Source organism: Mchenga conophoros, linkage group LG23 (genome assembly GCF_057382185.1).
Source record: "Mchenga conophoros isolate Kocher_MC1m ecotype Shallow Benthic linkage group LG23, M_conophoros_male_GT1.1, whole genome shotgun sequence".
Classification (NCBI taxonomy): domain Eukaryota; kingdom Metazoa; phylum Chordata; class Actinopteri; order Cichliformes; family Cichlidae; genus Mchenga; species Mchenga conophoros.
In genome coordinates, this window is record NC_140547.1 from 47,383,074 (window position 1) to 47,410,855 (window position 27,782).

Genomic DNA, 27,782 nt, shown 5'->3' on the forward strand with positions numbered 1-27,782 from the left:
GCAACTTACCCGCTTGAACTCATCTGTATGGACTATTTGTCAGTTGAGCCAGACAACAGAGACACCCGGAACATATTAGTTATCACTGACCATTTTACGAAGTTTGCTGTGGCAGTGCCAACTAAAGATCAGAAGTCCAGGACCATTGCAAAAGCTCTGTGGGAGAACTTCATAGTTCATTATGGGTTTCCCAGTCGTCTACTCAGTGATCAGGGTAGAGACTTTGAATCTCACACAATCAAAGAGCTATGTGCGTTGATAGGAGCAGACAAAATCCGCACTACACCCAATGGCGTGTCCAGCGGGGTGGCCTGGGGGGGCACAGGCCACCCCCCAAACCAGACTGGCCACTCCAGGTGCCACCCCAAAGGCAAAACAATAAAATTCAATCAAATATCAAATGTCCGATTATGTTTTCACGGTGACGCTCAGATATCCGAGTGTAAGTGAATGCAGCATCGCTTCTGCGCTATGCGCATCACGTTAGCAAAGGTAGGAGAGCCAAGCGCGAAAGACGGCACTGCAGGAAACAATTTTTCGGTGAAAGAAAATGAGGACAGAATAAATGTCCCGGTAAGTAATATCAAGTTTGTTGAATTTAGTAAACTTCGGTGAAATTAGAATACCAAGGAAAAAAATAACACTTAAAGAATTATTGCAGCTGTGGAATATTTCAGACAGTATGCTACTGAGGGCAGCTAACATAAGAGTTATGAGTTATAAGATATAATCTAAGTCGTAACATTGCTGTATGGAGCTGCAGATTTGGTTGCAGGTTAACATAGCTGGACTGGCCATCGGGCATACCGGGCATATCCCCAGTGACTTATTTTTTTTGTAATGGCATGAACAATGAGAGGTGGTGGATTGGCCAGATGCAGGTCGATGTGTAGAAATAACTCCGTTGTTTGGTGGTGGCTATGACGGGGCTTCCACAGAGGCAACAGGTGGATGAGGGAAGGGGAGGCAGGAGGAGAGACCCGAGGCAGCCACCAGTCCGAGTGTCAGGTGAACTGAACTTCAGGTAAGAAGTTATGACCTGCAGTCTATCTGGGTCAGATATAAACCAAGTTTAGGTGGAGTTTATTTTCATGTTGCTGACTTTTTACTGTCAGTTGCAATAACTCATACTGCGTTCTAGCCAGTTTGACGGAGTTTTTATACAGCTGGGTGGGTGCTATGATGTTACTGATAGTGAACTTTATTTTATTCATAAGGTTAGTAGAGTTGCCAACGGCTCCTTAAAAATGGAATGGTCCCTCATTCAGAGAAAATATTACGCGTTTCGTATTGAGCTGAGAAGAGACGCAGTTTGTCCCGGACTTTAGCTAGAATGGAAAAAAGACACAAAGCTGGATTTATTCTGTCCTTACGCTGCACAGCTGCCTCTTCTTTTCTCATTCTCCCCCCTCCCTCTCCTGTTGCTACTTCAATCATGAAACTGATCAATGATCAGCTGATCGGCTTTTCTCTCTTGTTTGTTTATCGCCCACTTTGCGCCAGAAAGAGGAAACCAGCGGATATTGCGCTAAACAACAGCAGCACGTTTAAGCTTGATCAGCTGTTGTTAGAATGTATTTAATATTAATTTCTAGTATCAGCTGATGTTTGCTGGAGCCACAGCTGTAAAGCTGCTGGTCATGATGTCTGTTTAGATATGTGGTGAGAGGGAAACATGAAGATGAAACCAGGAGATGTCCTTACTGAACCATCAGAGCTGAACAGGTGATGGAGAAACAGGTTTACCTTTTAGGTGACATGAATGAGTTGAAGTTATGAACTGTTTCTGAGAGATAAATAACACCAGGATCCTTTTTTATGTAGCTGACAGCTGGTAACTGTGCAGGGGCGGGTCTAGCAAAGTTTTGCCAGGGGGCCAGGTAGGGCATTAACAGGGAAAGGTGGGCACAAAGAAATACTTTTCTTTCTTATTCTCATTTAAAATACCTAGTTTTTATTAAATAATTATCTAAATCTTACAACCAAAGTTTTTATCTGACGTAAAATGTATAGAAATCATACATATACCAACAAGACTGTACATCACTGTCACAACAGCATTTGTTTTCATTCAAAGTCTTTATGGCTTTACTACCTGGTGGGCCGGTCTGTAGTAAAAATGCCCAATTTTTTTGTCCCAGTCCAGCCCTGCAGGTTAATACTGGCAGTGTCACCATGCCAGCTGACTGTATTTTATCATCAGCCAGTGTTGTTCTTTATCAATATTACCAAAGTTTACCATAAGGCAGCATAGAAAGTATTTACTTGCTTTCAGGTTTTATTCAAATGTTAGTCTTTTCATTTGTTTCCCCACTTTTTTCCTGTTTCAAAATCAAACACCAGTTTGTGAGAAGATTATCTTCTTTTTTTAACAGGCAGATAAAGTTTTGCATTGGCTAATTTGTCAATTGTTTGTTACAAATGTTCGTATTTTAATTTTCAAAAATGTTTTTGCCCAAAACATATGTGCACTATATGTCAGTAAAAATACTATGCAAATATTGCTGTCCTTGAATGCTGAGTAAGCACTGACAAAGCACTGATTGTATCTCTTGTACTTTATCAACGCAGTATCTAAAAACTTTGCACCGTAGTGGTTAAAATCTCATTCTAATAAGAGTTAAAAGTGCATTTGGTTATTAGGTTTATAGGATTATTGAATTATGGTTAAGGGTTGGTAGAATTTTTTTTTTAAACATTATCTGCCAATTAAATCTGCCACCCTTCTCCAAATCTGTGCCCCTACCTGGCCCCCCCAACAAAAATTTTCTAGACACGCCACTGACTACACCTTATCATCCTCGCGGAAACCCGGTGGAAAGGTTTAACCGGACACTTCTTGATATGTTGGGTACGTTGGAAGAGGAAGACAAATCTCACTGGAGGGACTTTGTTAAACCCTTAGTTCATGCGTATAACTGCACGAGGAACGACACAACTGGTTTCTCTCCTTATGAACTGATGTTTGGCAGACAACCCCGACTACCCATTGATTTAGTCTTAGGTATCCAACCTGAAAATGCCAACCATAAGTCTCATTCAGAGTATGTGAACAACCTTCGTCAACGTCTGGAGGAGAGCTACACCCTAGCTGCAAAAAACTCCCAGAAGATCGGAGAAAGGAATAAAGTTAGGTTTGACAAGAGGATTAGAGTGGCCGAGCTCTGTGCAGGTGACAGGGTTTTGGTTAGAAACATGAGTATCAGAGGTAAACACAAAATCTCAGACAGGTGGGAACAGAAAGTACATGTTGTGGTTAAACGAATCAATGATGGCCCTGTCTATGTTGTGGAACCCGAGTTGGGAGACGGACCAAAACGCACCTTACACAGGGATCTCCTTCTACCGTGTGGGTTCTTACCTGTGGAAGAAATGGCAGGGAGCAGATCTCATGGGCCCTCTAAAGGGAAGAAACCAAGGAACAAAGCCGAAAGAGAAGTACAATCTTCTGATAACCCTGATGGTCAGGAAGATGAGGTATACAGTGATGAGGACGAAGTGTATCCAGCTTTTGCGGTTCCAGAAATAATAACCAGAGGTCCTTTTATCCAGACTGAAAGGCAGGTTATCACACCTCAGCTGTCCACTGGGGATGTGCATTCTAGTTTGCCCCGTGCAGAGCCACAAGACGAGTCACACGCACGAGAAACACCCAGTCATGTTTCTGAACCTGAGCCTTTGTTACACTCAGAAAGCAATGAGGTGACCACATCTCCCATTCCATCTGATGAAGGTCCAGGTTGGGTTGTTATTGACATTCCTGAACAAACAGAACCTGTTGAAATGAATCAAGAAAGCAGCGACACTGCTGAGCAGAGTTCAGAGCCAGAGACAGTAGAGTTGCGGCGTTCTGGGAGAGAGAGACGCCAACCTCGTAAACTAACTTATGATGAGTTAGGTGAGCCTTTAATTTTGGCTCTCAGTTCCTTTTTGTCAGAGTTTCGCAATTGTATTCTCTCAGAGCACTTTCCTTCACACACCTGTTAAGTCAAGTGTGCATGCAGAGACTCATGCACTTTAGAGGGGGAGAGTGTAACCCAGATCATTGTTTGAGTATGGGATTTCTGATTATTTGTGGTCACTGAACGCACCACTGTGCCGTGCGCATAGCCACTCTCTAGTCCAGCTACAGAGTTTTTCCTTCCGTTCATCCGATGAGGCGCATGCTGCTCTCGTGCCCTCTACGAGCTGGAAATTCGGGAAAAAGTCTTGTAGCGGTTACAAACGTGAAGCGGAGCTGAGTCCGACAGCATTCGCCATTACACGAACTCCTCTGGCTGGTTTGTTTGCCCTTTTGGTGCCCTGGATCCTACTGGATGAACTGCCTTGTGGAAGTCCTCATCTGATGACTCTGCCGAACCGTCCTGGCAAATAGATGGTCGTTGCTGCTTGCTGGATGCTATTATTGGATGCTACACCGTTCCAACAGAGCGGTAGGAACAATTCAAAGGGCCCCAACGATGCGCTTTATTTTTCCCTGAGCTCAGGTGATTTTCTTTTGGCCAAAGGACCTTAAAGGATACATATTTGTTTTTATTTATTTATTTTATTTTTCTTATGACACTGAGTGGAAAGACACTACAAAAAAAAAGGGGGTTTATTATTTAAAATTGTGTCTAATAAATGTGTTTATGTTAAGTAAGTGTGGTGTCCATTGTGTGCTGGAAGCCTTATTGTTCCTGTGGTGGAGCAGCTACTACCAATCTCCTTTACGAAACTAGCCTCTGACAGGATACAGGTATTTGGGATACATTTGATTTCTTGTAACCTATTTTTAGAGAAACTGTGATTCTGGGTTAAACATCGGGGTGAAATTGATGACACTGACACCTAGTGAACTGCCCAAGGTCAACAGTCCTGATTTCCACGCATTAAAGGTTTGGCGTAAGTACAGATTGCGTTACAATTACAATCAAGTGATTCAATTGAAACATGGAAATCAGCATTTCACCATTTTATACTATACATACATGTTTTGCTTTCAAGACTGGACAGGAGTGGCATGTGGGCGGCATTGTAGAGTGTGTTGACAGGAGGAAAACTTACACGCTCAGTAAATCACCCCCGTCACTACCTAAACCTCAAAGTCTCTAAACAGGAAGTGCATCTGCATGAAAGCTTCTGTTTTATATGCAGACAGATGACCTTTTGATGTAAAACCTTTCTCTGTATCTAGAGAAACACTTTAACTATATATTCAACTATATAGTTTAACATTTGGTCCGTAACTATCATTTAAAAACAATAAAAAGGTTTAAAAGAATATACATAGGCGGCTATAAAGACTGCAGGTCAAACATCGTGCAGATACAGAAGGACCTCCTGGGGTCCAAAATGTCGCACTATTACAGAGCAATGCTTACAATAGTCTTGCATGGTTAGCCAGTTAGACAGATGCAAATGTTAAAGTGCTAAAACAGACATGTAAATAAAATACAACATCGTGTTAGCAGCTTTTTGGTATTAATGTCTCTTAAAGCTCTCCATGACCTAGCTGCATCTTAACTCTCTGAGCTGCCACAGTCTTATAAACCCACCCGCTGTCTCAGGTCAGCTGATCAGCTGTTACTGAATGTTCCCAGGACTGAGCGTAAACTTAGAGGACATCGTGCTTTTGCTGCAGCATCTCTGAAACTGTGACACAATCTGCCTTTAGAGATTAGACAGGCTTCTTCTCTGCCTGTTCTTAAATCACTCCTGAAAACTCATCTCTTCACCCTGACCTTTGACACCTTGTAAGATGTTGGTTTTTAGTTTGAGTTTTTTAGTTTATTTTTGCTGTTTTATCTTGTTTTGAAATATAGGGCTGTTTACATTTTTTATGTATTATGTGTTTTATTTTTTTACTGTTATGTTTTATTCTATTGTTCTTAACTCATTTACTGTACAGCACTTTGGTTTTGTCCTGGGTTTTTTAAAGTGCTTTCTCAATAAAGATGGATTGGATTGGACTGGAAGATAAACACTTTAGTTTGCAGTACTGTGGTGAGTTCACAGTAAAGCACTGTGTTGGACTGGCGCACAGTGATTGTGGCGTTCATGGTCAGTGTTAGGTTACCTCAAGTACAGTGGATTCATTTGCATTTAAGCTGATGATGCTTCGATTAAGTCATCAAATTTCACCTTTATATCAGCTCTATAAGCCAATTCTCAGGATACTGTTAGTGTAGGAAATGGAAAGACAACCAAGATATCTGTGAAACGTCTGCTTACATCTTGAATTCAGCTCCGGCGTATGTGGTAAGTTGTTAATGAGTGACTTTAATTTATTATTTGTTCACATGTGGCTATACACTCTACTGAGAATAAGCATACTGTCATGATATGAGTGGATCTTCAAAATAGACATCGAAATAGGTCATGGAGAAAATAAGTAGAAAAAGTAAAGATCTTATTAGGAATAATACTGTTTGGAGAATTATAACCATCATAAGCAACCGAATCATCTCAACATGTATTTGCTCAAAAATGTATTTATTACCACAAACATGTATTTAATTATCAACAAAAGCAAAATCAACAGTTTCTAGAACTCCAACAGGGGCAGGACTTGGAGGTACTGGGATTTCAGGAGGCAGCAGAATGGTACACTGGTCAGTGTCATTATTATTGACCTGTGATGGTGGATGGCCTTGGAGGGAGCTGAGAGGTAACTCAGACCTCTTGTCTTCAGGACACGTAAAGCAAACATACTCCTTCTCAGCAGCTGGAGACTTAGAGACATCCCAACTCATCAGCCTCATGCGTTTGGGCATCAAATGTTCCTCTTCATCATTAACAGAAAAAGCAGTAGAATATCTGCGCTTTCTGCAGAGACCTAACTCTGCAGTGGGTGGAGGTCTCGGAGGCAGAGGAACATCAGTAGGACACATGAAAAACGTCACGTCATCATCCAGGGATGAACGATCGTTTTTCAAATCTGGATGCATGATCTTGTCTGTGTCCTTTGAATGAAAGCTGGCATCAGCAGGTGTTGGACTTAGGAGCTCACATGCAGGTGCGCTGATAGGTCGGAACATGAAAGCGGGAACTTCATTGTCCAGAGCACAACGGTCTGCACTGGGTGAGTGTGGGAGCTTCTCCTTTGCCTGTGGAGGAGGCAGACTTTGACTTTGTGTTGCAGAGGAACATTTAAGTCATCTGACGTTTTGCTCTGTTACATATTATTGTTGTTGTTGTTGGATTTTTCTTTAAAAATTCACACGATTGAATGTTTAGAAACAGACACAGTGAAGGGTAACTTACCACAGCTCGAGCCATTTTAGGCGTCTGTCAAGGCAAAGACGCAGGATTTGGTTTCTCTGTGTAAGATTACAGGACAGTTGTCAGTTTCATTTTCAAGTCAGTTGGATAAATTCATATCAAACTTCTCAAACTGTATCATTAAAGCATTGTTTAGGTGGACAAATATGAAAGATATGAAGATAAAAACAGTAACAGCTGGCAATCAAGGGAAAACAACCTTACGAAAAAGGTCTTAATCATTATTGTTTTAAAGTAAATCTTTCAGTGCTTACTTCAGTGATTGTTTGAAGTCTCTGTGCTTGTTGTCAGTTGCAGATTTGTGTAAAATATTTGCAGTTTGTGAATAAAGTTTGCAGGAGCTCCAAAGTTTGTCTGTTCAATACCAAAGTAATGAGGAGACTGAGTGCAGGTTTGGAATCCTCAGTGACAGAAGAATGCAGCAATGTTTGAATTTGAATTTGTTATTGTTTTATTAACAACAACTACCAGGATCATACCATAGCAACACAGTGATGCCCAATCAAATGTCAGGTACAAGGGATAGCCCACATACACATCCAACAGCACAGTAAAGCAATGGGCACCAATGCCACCAGTCAGGCCTTAAAAATACTGAGTTATATAACAGCACACTGACAGTGTCTCATCCAAAAATATAAAATGTATAAATACAGTTAATATCATTTTCATTTAAATTTTATTTAATTCTCTTCATATAGTGCCAAACAGATGTCTCAAGTCGCCACTGTTACAACATAGATAAACATGAACATGAAATCCATTATTTAATTCTCTTCCATTCACTCCAGTTCAATTCAATAGCTATATAGATAGATAGACAGATACTGTATTATATACTATATTGATTCCAAATGGAGAATTAATGTGTTATATCACCAGGATAATGAATTCAAGTAGTACAATCTCCAATAAACAGACAACACAGTTCAAGTTCAAAGTGCAATATGTGCAGGATCCAGGCTTTATATTGTAAGATGCAAAATGTTTATATATACATAATATTGTTGAAAAAATAAAGAAAGTTAAAAATCAAAATAAGTTTATTGTCACTGTGGCTGATGTGATTGCAATATGAACCCGGAAGCAGACAAGGGAGAGATGGAACTGAATCTTAACAAAAAAACAAACCATTTATTAGGTTGAAAAACACGAACACAAAACAAGGCCCAGCAAACAGGAGCGGAAACTAAAACTAAAACCTATCCTGGGAATAACTCGGTATGACTATGACAACTATGACAAGAAAAACATGAACATGAATCCGAGGAGGTGCATGCGAGAAACTCTGATGAAAAAACATGAACATGAACATGGACCTAAACAGAATCAGGAGATAACCTGAAACCCGGAATAACGTGAACGGAGGAAAACGCACCAACACTGCCCAGAGGAAGACAGCGGACTTAAATACACAGAAGAGAAAGGAGGGAAGTGGAAACACAGCTGACACAAATGAACCTGACACCACAGGGGAAGCAAAATGAAACACACTGAACATGGAAACACAACCCTTTCATAATAAAAGACGAAACAAGGAGAGACGTGGACGTGTGATGGGCTGAGTTGCCAAATGGCTGGTAGGCTTTTAGCTAGGCTTTAGCTTCAGCCAAGTGGAAGCTAAATTGGCTAGTCATTCATATGTAAATTAGGTTGTTACCTGAGAATTCTGGAGGGGAGTGGGGGTGTGTGAATGATTGCTGATTTCTAACTGCCAACTGCCTCTTTGTTTGTCTGGGGGGGAGCTGCTAAAAGCGGTGAACTTCCTTTTGTGTTCGTCTTGATGCATTCTCAATCATCCAGGAAATTAAATCTCCAAAAGTCACCAACTTGGAGTGGTTAGTTTCCTGAGCCACAAGGAAACTTGTGTTTCAGTTTGCCATCTTAGGGAGAAGGAGGATCATCACAGTTTTGGTGGTTGTATAAACTAATAATTTGTTTTAATTAAAAAACTTTCCCTCTGTCATTTCCTGAGTGTTTCAAAATAAAAGTCCTCTCTTTCATGTTTTGAATGTGAGGCTCTTCCTGTGATGCCTTCAAATCTGTTTCAGTCTGCAGATTTTTACAGTTCAGACCCAAAGTGACTCAAACATTTACTTAAAAGAGGTTTTTGTTCGTCTGGGTTTTCCTGCTCAGCAGCTCTAAACAGGCAAAAGCAGAAACACACAAACAGAAAGAAACAGGAAAATATGTGTTTCTGTGAACAATGCAGCAGCAAAATGAAAGACCAGGATTTATTTTTAATGATTGACCAGTGTTGGGTAAGTTACTTTAAATTAGTAACTTAGTTACATTACTAGTTACTTCTATCAAAAGTAACTCAGTTACTTCAAGTTACTCGTTACTTTCAAAGTAACTAGTTACTAGGGAAAGTAACTTTGGTTTTACTCAGAATTCTCTTGTTAATGTGTTGCTTCCATAACTTTGCCAGTCTTCTAGCTTGCTTACCTGCCACAAGTGCACTGTGCCACCTACCAATAGAAAGGAAAAGATAATGTGCATATTTCCACGAGAGAAATCCCACGCCTGGACCGCCGTTGACCGCCACCATGATTCTAGCCTACGTCACAGCCTCATGTGCGCCTTTTACATCCAACACAAAAACTGCAGTCGTGGTGCTTTCGATTGTACTCAGAACTCGGAAATTCTGCCTTCTGAATAGGAAGATGTAGGTAACACCAGACTGCAGATGAGCTGCATACAGGGCTGGACTGGGACAAAAAAAATCAGCCCGGGCATTTTGACTAGAGACCGGCCCACCATTATAGCAAAAATCCTAAAGCCTTTGAATGAAAACAAACGCTGTTGTGACAGTGATGCTCACTGTCTTGATGGTGTATATGCATCAATCTATCAATCGTTTGTTGTAAGACTCAGATAATTATTTTTTAAAAGCGAGACATTTTAAATGAGAATAAGATAGAAAAGTATTTCCTTGTGCCCCCCTTTCCCTGTTAATGCCCTACCTGGCCCCCCTGGCAAAACTTTGCTAGACCCGCCCCTGCACAGTTACCAGCTGTCAGCTACCTAAAAAAGGATCCTGGTGTTATTTGTCTCTCAGAAACAGTTCATAACTTCCCTTCAACTCATCCATGTCACCTAAAAGGTAAACCTGTTTCTCCATCACAGCTCTGATGATTCAGTAAGGACATCTCCTGGTTTCATCTTCATGTTTCCCTCTCATCACATAACCAAACCGACATCATGACCAGCAGCTTTTTTGCAGCTGTGGCTCCAGCAAACATCAGCTGATACTAGAAATTAATATGAAATAAATTCTAACAACAGCTGATCAAGCTTAAACGTGCTGCTGTTGTTTAACGTGAACTCCGCTGGTTTCCTCTTTCTAATGCAAAGTGGGAGATAAACAAACAAGAGAGCCGATCAGCTGATCATTGATCAGTTTTCATGATTGAAGTAGAAACAGGAGAGGGAGGGGGGAGAATGAAAGAAGAAGAGGCAGCTGTGCAGCAAAGACACAGAATAACTCCAGCTTTGTGCCTTTTTCATTGTAGCTGAATTACGGGACTAACTGTTCCTTTTCACCTCAATAAGAAATGCGTAATATTTTCTCTGAATACCAGATGAGACGGTTGGCAATTCTAATAACTTATGAACGAAATAAAGTTCAACATCATTAACTTCATAGCACCACCCAGCTGTATAGAAACTCTGTCATGCTAGCTAGCACGCAGTACGGAAAAAGTCAGAATAACAAAAATAAACTCCACCTAAACTTGGTTTATATCTGACCCAGAGAGACTGCAGGTCATAACTTCTTACCTGAAGTTCAGTTCACACTTGGACCGGCGGCCGCCTCGGGTCTCTTTTCCTTCTGAGTCCCCCTTTCCCTCCTTCACCTGCTGGCTTCCACCACTTGCTAATGTTACTGAATCTGTGGAAGCTCCGCGATAGCCACCACACGAAGTAACGAGTAACGAGCCTATCTAAATCCCAGTAACGACTAACGCGTTCCTGATTTTAGCATAATAACTAGTTACCGTGCTCGTTACCACAATAATAACGTAGTTACTGTAACACGTTACTTAATAACGCGTTAGTCCCAACACTGTGATTGACAAAAACATTAAATGATCATGTTTATTTTCACATAAATGTTCCATCGGTCCTTCTTTTAGAATAAGTTTAGAAATGAAAAATACTAATAACACACCAGGAAAAAGCCAACAGCACGAGTCCTGAAAGGCTTAAAGAGAAAATAAACGCACAAAGAATGAAACAAAAAGGCACAAAACCTCAAAACAAGAGTGAATTAAATCTGAGCGACACACAAAGATGCTAAAAGCCCCAAACATGAACCTGTGAGGTCATTAATACCTGTGTGTGTGCATGTTTACATGTCTTTGTGGGGACCAAAATGCCCGTCCCCACAAGTTTGAAGACATTTGTGAGACTCAGAATGTGGTTTTAGTGTCAGGGACAGTCAGGTCAGGGTTAGGCATTCAGTCTTAATGGTTAGAGTAAAAGGCTGAGGAGAGCATGATGTCAAATAGATGTCCCCACAAGGATATGAAAGCACAACCGTGTGTGTGTGTTACTGTGAATTTGTGAGACAAGTGAAGATTTCAGAATCAGTGAGAAATGTTTCACTTCCTGTTGGTGAAGAAGAGCAGACTCCTCTTCAGCCACAGAAATGAAGAAGCTTTTATTTTGTCAGCCTGACAAACACGAGCTGAGCCACGAGCAGAGGCGACCCTGCAGAGGTGAAGGTCACAGTCAGAATCAGCGCCAGAGAACCGCACAAGGACGGCCTCATTGGTCACGGCTGAGTTCATTATGTGATGGTAACAAGCTGATTATTACAGAACAGGAAACACACGTCTGCTCATCAAACACCAGCTGCTGCTGCTTTTATCAGTCTGCCAACAAAACCTCACAAGAAAGAAGTTTTTGTGAGTTTGCAGCGTTCCTCTAAACTGAAAACTAAAACAGCCTGAAAATGGGAACACGCACCCACACTCGAGAGTCAGGCAGCTTAAATGTGTTTGTCTTCATCTGTAGTTACGTTTCATTGGCTGGAAATGTGCTAACTGGAATCATTCATGAGTCCAGATGAACAAAAACAAGTGTTTACTGCTCCACGCTGCACGAATCTGAATCAAAATCACTCAGACGCGCCCACGTAGGCATTCCACTAAAACCATGTGACCACCTTCACCTTTAAACCTGTCGTGAATATAAATTTAGACTTTTCACTTTATTTTGAAAGAACAGATTTGCAGGAAGTGCGGCTGCTGCAGAAACTCTTCACTTTTCACTGGCTTTAATCTTGAAGGTTTCTCCAGATGTGGAACATTCATGCTAAACATTCAACATCTGACGACCGTCTCCGTGTAAAACACTGACAAACTCAAACTTTATACGGTAACTGACAGATTTATTCCTCCATTTTCAGGCATTTCACAATGAACTTGGATTAGTTTGATGATTTTATTCACGTTGGTGAATAAAACCAGCCAAGAGGCTGATTCCTGCAGAGGAGGAGGCAGAGTGGAGGAATCTGCAGGTTCTGTCTCTAACACACAACCAGAGCTTCAATCATAACGAGCACATAATAAAACCATGATCCCCCCTGATCGACTCTTTTAGCCTGTTTCCTCTGGATCGAACAGGATCTAACAAACCCCAGCTTCTGCTGGGACACTGGTCATGATGGGAGGAAAAAGATGGCTGCCGTGTTGCTGTTTCCTTTCTTACACCAGGGTTATACTTCCTGTATCTGTGGGTCTGAGTTTTTAATCAGAGGATGAACTTAAAGCTTTCAGTCTGCTCTACAACCCACCACCTATCCACACGTCTGCTAAGTGGACTGGAAATCAGTAAAACTTCTACCAGACTTTAGAAAATATTGCATTAAGATGAGCAGACAGATTTTAATCTCAGCATCGTGCACACAGATTTTTCAGGACACTGGAAGAGTTCCTGCCGTGGATTTAGATGTTAGTGTTGTGTGGATGATCCCATTCTGTGATCTTTGTGTTACTAACACTGATGCTTTTACACTTTAGGACCCTCGAGACCTCTGCTGCTCAGCCGTCCTGATCGCTGCCTCCACTTTAACCAGAGGCTGTAACCTCTGATCATTTCACCTGCACCGACAGTAAAACTCTTCTCCACAACCAAACGTGCCATAAACCCATCACAGCTTCATCATCAGCTCAGTCTCAGCAACATGCAGACGACCGAGCAGCAGAAACTCTGCAGGGAACGTCTGAAGTCTGTTCTTCAGTTTTCCCAGCTCACTGTTTATTGAACATGAGACAGAAAAATAACTTCACCTTTAATGTGAAACTTTTATTGCCTGTGACATATTTGCAGGAAGTTTTCATGCTGTGATTTAGTGTCACAGCCATAAATATCACACAAGGTAAAAACTACAAGTCCCAGCATCCTCTGTGTTTAGGGAGGAGCAGTGAAACAATGTACATTTCAAATTCCTTTAATTTTAAATATGTTTATATTGTCTATCCTGTAAAATAGTCAGATGTCTATTCATATTAATGTACAGAATTCACCTGCTTGCTGCTACTACTGTACATTCACCCAATATATATATATATAATGTTCTTCCTCTACCCCCCCAATTTTTGCACATGTCGAGGAGCGTGTCAGGCTACATTTCACTGTGTGTTATACTTATATAACTATGCATGTGGCAAATAAAGAACCTTGAACCTTGAACCTTGAAAGTGAAAGTGTTGATCCTCCGTTCAGAGCAGCAGGAGGAGGAAGGTGGAGCTGAGGCAGGTGAGTGTTAACATGAATATGTTTCTTCTTATGACATAAAATAATTCCACGCTGTTCGTGTCTGTGGGTGAAACGTGAGGCCGGTCGGCTCCTCTGAGCGCTGGTTTCCTGTAAGTAGAGAGGAAGTGAGTTTAGCTGAGAGAGCAGGAGGAGAGTGAGAGCTGTGCTGAGGCAGGTGAGTGTTAACACCGCTCTGACATTACTGTGTCTCTGTGGCGGGAACAACAGGCTCCGTCAGTGGAGGCAAAAATAATCAGACTTTGGTTTTTCAAAGGAAACTACTTTATGTTGGGAGAAGCCGCGCGCTCATTGGATAACGACTTGTCAATCTCAAGTTATTAGCCAATGAGCGCGCAGGTTCACAGTAAGACCCGCCCTTATCACGACGTCTTTTAAAAACTAAAATGGCGACAGAAACTTTTTTTTTTTTTTTTAATTAAACTTTATTTACAAACAACAGTATAACATACAAGGCACCATAATTAATCCGATTATGTTACATCCTTGGTTGAGCATCAGAGGCGGAGCCAGATATTTGAAACACCCGGGGCTTAGCCCAAAGAGTAGTATGCATGTGGGATTTTTTTTTTTTTTTTGGGGGGGGGGGGGGGTAGAAATGACTGAAAGATTAATAGGCTCTGTTCAAAAAAGAATGACTTCATATAGGGAAAAATCTATATCACATGTGCAGGACACCTTAAACGAGTTTTTTAATTAAGCAGCAAGGCAGAACAAGGTCAGGGCTGTATCAAGACACGAGGACTAAACCCCAATTCAACCAGACCCAGAACTGATCCAGAATTAAAACAGGACTACAACAGTTCAAAATCAGGACTACTTGGGACTTAACCAAGACAGAACCACAATCAGAACTAGATGATAGCACTAAAAATCATCATAGACCTGCACTACACTTGTTTTTTAATTCTACCAAAGTCCACTATTTAGATTGAGAAAAGTTTATATAATTATTTAGCCTTGTTGTGCGAACAAGCTGCATAACTTAATAAATACAGAATTTGAAAAATAACAAACCTAAAAAGAAACACTAGGTACGAGATACATGAGGACCTATGATACGGTGATACTTTTGGTAAACAACCATTTGACTAACATGTGTGTCTCACCTGCTCTTGTTCATCTGTTCTGTCCTCGTTCTCCTCTCTCTCCCTCTTTGTGCTGACAATCATCAAATATACAGTTGAAACCAGATATTTACTCTTCAGATAAAAACACTTTTTAAATTGTAACATCAAATCAGCCTAAATGTTTATTTTTTTAGATTGATAAATATAAAAACATATTTGTTAACTTTAAGAGTAAAGAGAGAAACTATCTGTATTTCTTAATAGCAAATGGCACCAAATTGTATTCAAATTGAGCCACACTTATGGAGCTCCACAGTTCTTTTCCTGGTGTTTTGGTTGATATCTCTTGATGTTCCCATGTCACAGAAACAGACTCTGTGTTTTGCCTTATATGCATCCACAGCTGTGCCACCAGTTTACTCACATGGACTCTACTAACCTATCAGAAGCTTCTTCAGCTCAGAATGGAATCGTCTGGAGTTTTCTTATTAATTAACAATAAACTTAGTGTATATGTACTCCTTAATATGATGAAAGTGATAATAAATAGACAGCTCTGTCTCTCTTTATTCTGACATTTAACTAATTCAAAATATATTTCAATATTTATCTAAAACAAAAGTTTACTCTAAATTGATGTTGTACAGTAAAAATGTTTTATGTTTTCTCCCTAAAGTGTATGTAAATATCTGGTTACAAATGTGAATATCCTGCTGTGTACTGAAATCCCTCTTGTTTTGCATAGAAATATACTGAACAACATACAAAGCATAATATATAAAATAACATTTACCTGAGTTTTTTCTTTGAAAGAACCCTCTAATGTCCATTCTTATATTTCAGTACATAACTGAAACCGATTTAGTCGGGGAGGGTAAGAACTGAAAATATGAAATAAACACACGTAAGCTAAGACTCTCTAAAAAAATAGCATTTGTTCAGCTTTTCATTTCGCCATTTGTTGATTCACTCGAAGAGCAAGTAACGTAATATTGGTCAAGTGATCAGTTTGATATCAATCTTTCGTGATGCACTGTCATATTTACATTATTTGTACAGTACGAATGATTTTCTTTGGTACCTGGTCAAACTTCAGCTCTCCTTAGTATGGCTAGCTGCGTTTCTCCAACAGCGCACTCACTGCTGGCAGCAGCTGCCCCGCCCCCTCGCTCAGTCGCTTAGTGCCTGAGCTTGGATCATACCAATATCAGGGGGGATTCACGCACAGTCGTAAATTCCCACAGTGTGCACTATGTGCTTCGAATATTGTGTGTACTTTTTGTTTTATACAGTTGTCAGCCAGGCATCTAACTATGAAAAATTACACTCCAAAAGACCCCGGGCTTCTGACAAAACAACCCGGGCTTAAGCCCAGTAAGCCACCCCCACGCTCCGCCCCTGTTGAGCATTATAGCAAAACAAACAAACAAACAAAACGACCAAAAAAAAACCAACAACAACAACAACAATAAGCACAAAGCAGTCATTGAAGGACTTGAACCAAAGGCAAAAAATAACGTGCAAAAAAAGGGCAGTCGTGATTATAAAATAGGGAGGTTTTTTTTTAACATAGATTAAACTCTTTAAATAAAACAACAAGTTTATGAGCTTTCTTGTTATTCACAAGTTTCAGCGATTTAGCCCAGAGTCTAAAGTCATTCAGCCATCTGTTTATACATGGTTTAGCTTTAAAGTATCTGCATTTGTGAAGAAAAAATTTTCCCATTAACAAAATCGTCCTAATCAACAGGTCAAAATCTGCATTCTCAGCAAGTATTCCAAATTTTATTACTGTCACTGTCAAATGTGGTAACTGAATTCTCCTGTTCAAAAATTAGTAGTAAGTCCATCTGTCCCTGGGGACTTGTTTAATGCCATTTTCATGACCACCAAATCCAGTTCCTCAATTTTAAACTCTGAATCCCACAGATCTTTGAAAGGCTTGTCAATACATGGGATGAGATTATGAATCTTATCAAAGAAACTATCAGAATCAGCTGCTGAATATTCTGAGGAGTACAATTTGGAATAAAAAGTGAAGACTTCCTTTTCAATCTTTCTGAAATCTTTACATTCAGTCCCATTTATCAACAAGCTTGAGATTAGATTTCTCTGCTGTCTACACTTTTCCAGCTTACTAAAATATGATGAGTTCTTTTCTAGTGATGGGTCGTTCGCGAACGAAATGGCTCTTAGAGCCGGCTCTTTGAAGTGAACGACGGGAGCCGGCTCCTTATTGGGAGCCGTGGGGTTTTTTTTTTTCTTTCTCTTGCCCTCTCACTAACCTTTTTCGCTTAATGCCACACCTGAGCCTTGTGTTTGCGCTGAGCAGAGGGGGGAGGGAAGCAAACACAGCTGTGCGTTTGTGCCCCTCCCGCCTCTGCTCAGCGCTGGGCAGAGGGGGGAGGGGCGGTAGTTACACTCACAGCAGCAGTAGAACACGAACAGAGCAGGAGGGAGAGAGAGAAAGAGAGCAACAACAAGAGACAACGTCGTCAATTTAGAAAGGTACAGTAAAGAAAATGAGTGAAGCAACCAAGAAAACAAGCAAAATCTGGAACCACTTCAATTTTATTGACAGTACAAAGGCAGAGTGTAGAGTCTGCAAGAAAAGAATTTCATATAGAGCTGGCTCCACAAACAATATGAATAGGCAAGCAGGAAGGCTCTCTCCCAAAAAATCATCCCAGGCATATATGAAAGAGAACGTGCATCACTGCAAGAGAGGGTTAAAAAAGCCACAGCAGTGTGTCTAACAACTGACAGCTGGACATCCCAAACCACCACATCCTTCTTGTCAGTTACGTGTCACTTTATTGAAAATTATAAAATGGTATCCTGTCTTCTGGATTGTTTTGAGTTCAGTGACAGACACACTTCTGAGAACTTAGCAGAAGAGCTGCTCAAAGTGGCAAAAGAGTGGGATGTGGAAAAGAAAGTGGTTTGCTGTGTTACTGACAATGCAGCTAACATAACAAAAGCAATTAAAATCCTGAAATGGACCCACCACCCATGTCTTGCGCACACAATTAACCTTGTTGTGAGAGATGCTTTGAAGGTGATGAAGCCAGCTGTGGACAAAGTGAAGGCAATAGTGGAATTTTTCCACAGGAGCACAACAGCCACACACAAGCTCAAATCTACCCAACAACAGATGGGCATGCCTGAGCTAAAGCTCAAACAAGAATGTATCACAAGGTGGAACTCAACCTTTCATATGCTAAAACGGATTCTGGAGTCCAAGGATGCTGTCATCTCTACCCTGGCAGTTATCAATGCACCGGTTGACCCTCTGAGCCATGAGGAATGGGAGGTACTACAGCAGGCATGCACTGTTTTGGAGCCATTTGAGCAGGTCACCGTGGAGATCAGTGCAGACAGGTGAGTGTGCAAATGTTATTGCATTATTATTATTATTAGTAGTAGTCGTAGTTAGTTGCATTGCTGGTATGAAAAGTAGATTAGACATGATCATAAATAATAATATACTGCTGAATTTTAAAAAAGCATAATTTTGAAACTTGTTATGTACTCTTTTTCAGCCATGTCACAGCCTCCAAAATGTTAATCCTGTGCAAGGGTCTGCAGAGAGTGACAGCTGAACACCAAACCAGAGTAACTACTGGAAAAGTGAAAGAGTTGGTGGATGCTCTCTGTGCATCCATGGACAGAAAATTCCACAGAATGGAATATAATGCTGTTCTCTCTGAAACCACCATTCTTGATCCAAGATTCAAGAAGCTGGTCTTTAATGACAACAGAGCGGTGGATGAAGCTCTTCAGAGAATAACTGCAGCAGCAAGATCCAGCCAACCAACTCCACTGCCAGGGAACCAAGAGGGAGAAGAGGCAGAAGAGGATGAACAAAAGGAGCAACAAGCATCTGCTGTTTGGAGGTTCTTTGAAGAACGAGCAAATAGAGACACTACCAGAAGGAATCCCTCAGCAGATGTAATACTGGAAGTGAGATCCTACATTGATGAGCCCCTTTGCCAGAGAAGTGCAGATCCACTGAGCTGGTGGGAGACAAAGGCTTATACTTATCCACGTCTTACCCAGGTGATGACACGGAGACTTTGCATTGTAGCAACATCAGTCCCCTCAGAGAGAATCTTCTCCAAAACAGGACAGATAATGAATGACAGAAGAAACCGGATCAGCTCCTCAAAGCTAAGGCACTTGATATTCCTGAATGCCAACCTTTCCGTCAATTAAAGATCTGGTTGTTCATGTTTTCTTTTTGTTTTGCATATTTTAATTGATATTTTATTGTGTTGTGGTTTGTAGTGTTTTGTGTTCTTTCGTTTTGAATTGGTTTAAAAGGAAAAAAGCTGAAAATTTAAAAGGAAAAAAGTTGAATTGTAAATAGTTGGTTTTTGTACTTATAATTTATTTTTTTTTTACATTTTGTGTGCTGTGAATAAATACAAGAATATTTATATGATAAACATTTATAAATAAAAAAGACATTTTTTACATTAGTAGTTCATTGTGTGCATGATTTTATATTGTTGTTAATAATAAATTACTTAAAGCAATAAAACAACCTGAAGAGCCGGTTCGGAGCCGAAAGAGCCGGCTCTTTTTAGTGATCTGAGCCGAAAGAGCCGGTTCTCTAAAAAGAGCCGGAAATCCAATCACTATTCTTTTCACCTGCCTCAATCCACTTGGCTCTCGATCTTATAAAGGCACCCTGGGCTTTCTCTAGGTAAAGATCGTCCAATTTAGTTTGTAACTCCATCAATTTATTCTTCTCTTGCACGTTTAGTTTTTCTTTACTACAGCACTGAGTTATTTCACGGAGTAAATTACTTTCATATTCCCGTTTTTCCCTGTTCAGTTCTTTGCAGAATTTTATAGTGAATTCTCTGATTTTGAATTTAACAAATTCCCATTTCTGTATATTACCCACTACTGAGTCATCATTTTTTATATCTGTAATTATATGTCTAATTTTATCACAATACTTGTCCTTATTTAAAAGGCTGGCATTAAATTTCCAATATCCTCTGCTACTACGTCTCATCCTTGTTGGTTCTAAGACAAGATCAATGAAACAGTGATCAGAAAGGGGTGCATTGGAGATTTTAGATTGTGAAGTACACCTCAAAATGTCGCTCCTTTCTGATTAAGCATTCTGCTGCTTCTTGCCCTATGATTGCTGTATCTTCTCTTATTTAGTGAATTGTTAGTGTTAGCAGCATAAAGTTGAGGTTTTACCGTTGTTCACGAACTTTCTGTGCAGAACTCGGTAGAGAGCGTCTACTCACTCCGCCATTTGGCACACCCCCGATCGGGTTGTGACAGTGTCCAAATTCATCGGCTGCATCCTCCCGAGGACCCGGCCTTCGCAGCGTACGTGGGCTGGGTCCTCAGAAGGTTGGATATGCTGGAAGTAAACAGCTGGGGAAATTGGACAGTCTAGCCTTCTGATTAGCGTCACCGCTGTCTCGGTGGAGTTTAATAAACTCGGCCGTCTGCTCCTTGCTATCTGCAATATAACAGGACACTGGAGTAAATTCTCGACCGTCTCATACTTCTGTTTAATCAGTTTTCTGTTTGATGTTTATTCAGCTGTGTAAAAACCAAGGAGGAACCCACCCGGGGGATTAATAAAGTTTTATTTTATCTAATCTAATCTAATAACTTTAATCTCAGCCAAACCGATTTACTCACGAACAAACAAAACACTGAAAAAAGCCAAACAATAACATTTTTAGGTTGTCTAAGTGACTTATGCAGGCACGTGCAGAGGGGGGGCTGGAGGGGCTTGAGCACCCGCCCCTTTCCTGATTGGTGCCCAAAGTGCCCTTTTGTTGAGGCAACTTTTAAAAAACTTTTTATTTTATTTTATTTTTTTAATGTGTGCGTGCGTGCGGAGTCCTGTCTGTGCCCCTCAACAATAATATTTAACTATTAATCACAGTTTTGCTAAATAAAAGGATCTGGCTTGCATCAGTCACATGATCACATTTAACCAATGATCGCCCTTGATGGCAGAACGCGCTGGTTACGAGCCGGGAACGAGCTCACAAAGAGCACGCGCATTTTTAGCGGTCCGGAGCTGTAAGAGAAACACAAGTTAACTCAGAGACACAGACTGATGCGACAAACCCAGTAAGTAGCTGTACAGCGTACACTGTAGTGTATAGCACACAGGAGTATTGGCTTATTACGTACACGTTGGTAAGTTGTCTTGTGGCAATTTGACGAACTGAAACAAACGAGCGTGCTGTGTGTGCAACAGCGTGACAAACATTACCTGTCCTTGTATTAACTGCACAAGTAGTGCTGGTCATAGCTGCTGGCTACCTGTGTAAGGCTGTCATGGGTCTGTAGCTCTGTCACCGTTTTAGTGAACATATTTAGTTTTAAAGTAAGTTACAGAGCATTTCCTGCCTTTCTGGGGGGATTATATTTCACTAAAAAACGATCTAATATGCATGTCCACATAATTATGCATTATTATAATATTTTAAAAAACACACGCTGTATTTTAAAGAACATACTTTAAGAAGCAGATTATATTAGATTTATATTTTAAATAAGACAAAATTTGGATTTTACAGCAGTAAAATGATTGTATCTCTACAGTTTAAAAATGTAATAAGCTTTGTCCTGCACAGAGTGGATAGTGAAACAAATGGAATCATCATAAATACATTATTTCATATTTATTACTTCCCCCTCCTCATTGCTTTATTATTGTAGCTCTAGTAATAAATAATAATGTAAGGATTCTGAATCAGCACCGTGATGCCCATAGTATATACAGTATTCTGAAGAAGGTCTAAAATGCATGAAATGTGCATGACGTGTGATTTTATCCTGGTGGAAGCAAAACAGCAAAAGTCAGAGTGAGTTCATGACGATGTTTATGTGAAGCGTAGTTTGGATCTTCTTTTGCTGCTGGTTCAGTCAATATTGTTTGGAGAGAGATAAAACTAACAGCTTTAGAATCAGCGTAAAAAGGACGTAAACACAAAGCTCGGAGCCGCCGAAACATCAGAATCAGCGAGCTGTCGGCTTTCAGCCCCGACCGTGTCCGTGCCATCGGGTGAGAAAGGCGACATCTCACTGATTCTGATGCGTCGGCGGCTCCGCGCTTTGTGTTTACGTCTTTGTGCAGAATCCGTGTTCCTGCTCTCATTTACTGTTTCAGCTGTTTGGTGGTTGTTAAAGTTTTGTGAGGTTTAACCTGAGATTCTGGCGTTTCGGGCAAAATAAAATTATATTAAAAAATCGATTCAGGATTTTAATGCATCGATATCACGTTATCCAAGCCAGAATCGATTTTAATTGATAAATCGATTATCAAAACCCACCACTAGTCGCAAATTATAGACCCATCTCACATCTGTCTTTTTTATCTAAAATCTTTGAAAAAGTGTTTTTTAAGCAGCTCACTGAGCATCTGTCAACTAACAATCTGTTTGAACCATTTCAGTCTGCTTTTAGACCAAATCACTCCACAGAAACAGCTTTAGTCAAAGTGGTAAATGATCTGCTGGTAAATGCAGACAACAATCGCTCTTCAGTTTTATTACTGCTGGATCTAAGTGCTGCGTTTGACACTGTGCATCACTGCATTTTATTGGATAGGCTTGAACATTTTATTGGAATTACAGGAAATGTTTTATCATGGCTGAGATCTCACCTGTTTGGGAGGTCTCAGACTGTTAGTTTTAAAAACGATCTCTCCGAGACTTGTGCAGTGAGGCATGGGGTCCCTCAGGGCTCCATACTGGGACCATTGCTGTTTTCTATGTACCTGCTGCCTCTTGGTGTTCTTTTACGTTCTTTTAATGTAACCTTTCATTGTTACGCTGATGACCTGCAGCTTTATGTTCCTTTAACCATTGAAAATTGTGCTGAAGTCTCTAAACTAGAATGTTGTTTATCTGCAATTAAGGGCTGGTTATCAGATAATTTCTTGCTCCTAAATACTGATAAGACAGAGGTGATGGTCATTGGGCCACACAAATTTCAGCACTTGTCCCAAAATTTGATCTTGAGAATTGATGACAGTGTCATAAATTGCAGGAACAAGGTAAAAAACTTGGGCATGTGGTTCGACATGGTGCTCTCTTTCGAATCTCATGTAAAAGAGATAACAAAGACCGCCTTTTATCATTAGAGGAACATCAGCCAGAATCAGACAAGTTTTGTCAAGCGACACTGCAGAGGTTCTTGTCCATGCATTTGTGTCTTCCCGTATTGATTATTGCAATGCTCTTCTTTCTGGCCTACCAAAGAAAAGTTTTAGAGGTCTGCAGATGGTGCAAAATGCAGCTGCTCGCATTTTAACAAGAACTGGGAAATTTGAGCACATTACCCCTGTTCTGAGATGTCTTCACTGGCTACCTTGTCAGGTTCGAGCAGATTTTAAGGTCCTGCTGCTCACCTACAAGGCTTTAAACGGATTGGCACCTTCATACCTCTCCGACCTTTTACACCTTTATGTTCCATCTCGTGCTCTCCGATCTCAGGACTCTGGTCTTCTAAAAGTTCTTAGAGCCAGAAAAAAGACAATTGGAGAGCTTTTTCTTTTCATGCCCCGTTTCTGTGGAACAACCTCCTACAAGATATTCGGCAGGCTGCTCTGTGGAGGTTTTTAAAACCAAGTTGAAGACACATTTGTTCACCCGATCCTACATGTCTTAATTCTATGGCTTTTAGTTTTTACATTTTTATTGTTTTTAACTTGTATTGTGTCTTTTACCTGTATTGCTATGTATCGCTTTTATTTAATTTATCTCTTTAGTTGTACAGCACTTTGTTTGAAAGCGCTTTATAAATAAAGTTGTTATTATTATTATTATTATTACAAGGTCCACATTTACGGGAACATCTGCTACAGATATGGGAGAATATTTGATTTCTATTGTAGACAGAAGCCACGGGTGTGTTCAGTCAAACGTTTAGAATAAACTTTGGTCTATAAATGTGTTTCATGATTTATTTTTAACTCCAACTGCTTATTTGTACTATGCTTTCATTTCAGAGTGCAATGAGAAATAAAAAGGATATTTTCAATAAAACTGTCACGATCCTGGGTCTGTGACTCAGTGTTTTCTGTTTTGTATTGTTAATCTTTGATTTCATGATGTGTCTTTGTTTATTCTTACGTTTTGGTTCTGTGTTTTGTTGTACCTCTAAGTTCAGTCTTTGTATTTCCTGCTTTGTTGTGAAGGTCCGTGTCTCATGTCAGTGTGTTTAGTTTGCATTTCCTCTGTCTCGTCTTGTCAATCACTCCCAGCTGTGTCCTCCTTCTGTGTCTCATTCCCTCGTTATCCCTCTGTGTATTTAAACCTTGTGTTTGCCTCTGTTAGTTGCTGGTTCGTCTGCGTATCTGTCAGGGTCCTGGGTCTCCTGATCTAGTGGTTTCAGTTCTTTGTGATTTTTGTATTATGTCGTTTGTGAGTTATTCTATACTTCCTAGGTTTTGATTCCCTGTCCCCCTTGTTTCTCTGTGCGCTCTGTTCTGTGTTTAGTCTTCTCTGTCCATTTGTTCCGCCCTGTGTTGTTGCCTTCTGTGTCTCCCTCTGTGTAACTGTCTATATAGTGATGTGTTGTGGTGCTTTGCTCCCACCCCTTGTGTTCTGTGTTTTCGTCTTCCCTTCGTGTACTTCTTCATATTCGTGTACTATTAGTTTTTAGGTTTTTGCTTAGTTTCCATGCTCACCTTCGCCATTTCTGTTTGTATCACCATGTGATGAATAAACTCACTTGCATCTGAGCTGCCTGCATAAAGGGTCCTTTGATAATTTACACACGGCTCGCAAACCGTGACAAAAACACTGGAAAAATTGGGCTGTTCTAAAACGTTTGACGGGTAGTGTATATATTTAGTTTATATATTTTCTTTATTTATAATAGTTTGTTTTATATTGTAGCAAAGTGTTACTTGGATACTTCTCTATGTGCTTCTTCATGTGCAATTTTGTTGCATTCTGAGCCTTAGAAATTTATTGGTGGTAGTGATGAACTGCTGTTAGAATCAAGTTAAATTCTGATAAATCAGACAATTACCTCTCCAGCTGTTGTTACAGTCTTTGTTTATCGGGTCCTTACAGGGTAAAAGATGACGACACCTAAAGAAATCCTTCTGGGGACTTTGGAGGATTTGGGACGTGATGACTTTGAAAAATTCAAGTGGCATCTGAAGAACGGGTCTGTAGAAGGTTTACCAGCAATCCCAGTGAGTAAACTGGAGAATGCAGAGAGGACGGACATAGTGGATCTGATGTTTGATACCTACTCTATCAACACTTTTGAAGTCACTAAAAATCTTTTGGGGAGGATAAACAGGAATGATCTGTTGGAGAATTTAAATAAAACCATCCCAGAACCCACAGGTAAGTCAGGGAATGACTAAACAAAAAACACATAAACAATAAAAACATTAGTTAACATTACACAGGTGCCATTAAAATCCATATAAATAATAAATCCAAAACACTTGCCAACACTTTCAGGAGTGAGAGACTGCAGAAAGCCAACAGTTTATGTGTTTTATGCATCTGCACAAATAACCTCCTGTGTACACACATGAATATCTGCTCTTTGGGTTGGTTTGATTAAAATGGGACCAGCAGCAGGTTTTCTGCCCATTTTACAGATTTATATTGTCAGATTGGTTTTAGAGCTGTTTTATCAACATAAATGAGGCCAGATAATACACACCAATGAGTTAAACTGCAGGAATGTCTTAAAGACAGAAAGACCTGGATGGCCGCTAACTTTCTGCTTCTTAATTCAGATCAAACTGAGGTTATTGTACTCGGCCCTGAAAATCTTAGAAATATGGTATCTAAGCAGATTCTTACTCTGGATGGCATTACCTTGGCCTCCAGTAACACTGTGAGGAACCTTGGAGTCATTTTTGACCAGGACATGTCCTTCAACGCACATATTAAACAAATATGTAAGACTGCTTTCTTCCATTTGTGCAACATCTCTAAAGTTAGAAATATCCTGTCTCAGAGTGACGCTGAAAAACTAGTTCTGTCATGGTCCTGGGTCGTTCAGCGTTTTGTTTCATTTTTGGTATCACCTTGTGTACTTTGTGTTAATTCTGATTTTGTATTAGTTCTTAGGTTGATCTCTACCTGTGTCTTTCCTCTGTGTTCTGTTCGTGTCCCCGAGTTTGTGTTGTAAAACAGTCTGTTTCCTGTTTTACTTTGAAGGTTTGTGTCTCGTCTTGTGAATTAGGATCAGCTGTGCTCCCCTCCTGTGTGTCATTCCCTCATTACCTTGTGTGTATTTATAGTATGTGTCTGCCTGTGTTCCTCGTTGTGTCGTCTGCATTACTGTGTTAATCAGTGTTACTACTCGTCTCTCTATCCAGCCTTCTTTGTGTCATCTCTGTGTATTCCCCGCTGTCCTTATGTTTTCAGGTTTGTCTGTTACAGTGGCAAAAGTATTCGGTCCCCTTGAACTTTCCCACATTTTGTCACATTACAGCCACAAACATGAATCAGTTTTATTTGAATTCCAGGTGAAAGACCAACACAAAGCGGTGTACACGTGAGAAGTGGAATGAGAATCATACATGACTCCAAACATTTTTTACAAATAAATAACTGCAAAGTGGGGTGTGCGTAATTATTCAGCCCCCTTTGGTTTGAGTGCAGTCAGTTGCACATAGACGTTGCCTGATGAGTGCTAATGACTAAATAGAGTGCACCTGTGTGTAATCGAACAAGGCCGAACAAGGAGAGTGCTGATCCGAAATGCAGCCAAGAGGCCCATGGTGACTCTGGACGAGCTGCAGAGATCTACAGCTCAGGTGGGGGAATTATTAGTCGTGCACTGCACAAAGTTGGCCTTTATGGAAGAGTGGCAAGAAGAAAGCCATTGTTAACAGAAAACCATAAGAAGTCCCGTTTGTAGTTTGCCACAAGCCATGTGGGGGACACAGCAAACATGTGGAAGAAGGTGCTCTGGTCAGATGAGACCAAAATTGAACTTTTTGTTCAAAATGCTCTGTGTGGAAAACTAATACTGCACATCACTCTGAACACACCATCCCCACTGTCAAATATGGTGGTGGCAGCATCATGCTCTGGGGGTGCTTCTCTTCAGCAGGGACAGGGAAGCTGGTCAGAGTTGATGGGAAGATGGATGGAGCCAAATACAGGGCAATCTTGGAAGAAACCCTCTTGGAGTCTGCAAAAGACTTGAGACTGTGGCGGAGGTTCACCTTCCAGCAGGACAACGACCCTAAACATAAAGCCAGGGCAACAATGGAGTGGTTTAAAACAAAACATATCCATGTGTTAGAATGGCCCAGTCAAAGTCCAGATCTAAATCCAATCGAGAATCTGTGGCAAGATCTGAAAACTGCTGTTCACAAACGCTGCCCATCTAATCTGACTGAGCTGGAGCTGTTTTGCAAAGAAGAATGGGCAAGAATTTCAGTCTGTAGATGTGCAAAGCTGGTAGAGACAGACCCTAAAAGACTGGCAGCTGTAACTGCAGCAAAAGCTGGTTCTACAAAGTATTGACTCAGGGGGCTGAATAATTACGCACACCCCACTTTGCAGTTATTTATTTGTACAAAATGTTTGGAATGATGTATGATTTTCGTTCCACTTCTCACGTGTGCACCACTTTGTGTTGGTCTTTCACCTGGAATTCCACTAACATTGATTCATGTTT

The 27,782-nt window shown here is 40.5% G+C and overlaps 2 protein-coding genes across 2 annotated transcripts in view; both read left to right on the forward strand.

Annotated features, from left to right (window-relative positions):
• Positions 1-27,782, forward strand: part of LOC146548168 (ribonuclease inhibitor-like) — a 343,680-nt gene that overhangs the window by 287,704 nt on the left and 28,194 nt on the right. The window lies entirely within an intron of this gene.
• On the forward strand, positions 18,014-19,677 carry LOC146548181 (zinc finger BED domain-containing protein 4-like). Its single transcript, XM_085266263.1, has 2 exons — positions 18,014-18,500; positions 18,662-19,677. The coding sequence occupies exons 1-2, from the start codon at positions 18,181-18,183 to the stop codon at positions 19,332-19,334; spliced, it is 993 nt and encodes a 330-aa protein (XP_085122389.1). The 5' UTR covers positions 18,014-18,180; the 3' UTR covers positions 19,335-19,677.

Excerpts from the sequence above, each read along its gene's own strand:
- LOC146548181 (XM_085266263.1), top strand. The coding sequence starts at position 18,181 with ATGAAGCCAGCTGTGGACAAAGTGAAGGCAATAGTGGAATTTTTCCAC. Across the intron at positions 18,501-18,661 it reads GTGGAGATCAGTGCAGACAG|CCATGTCACAGCCTCCAAAA; the intron begins GTGAGTGTGCAA and ends ACTCTTTTTCAG.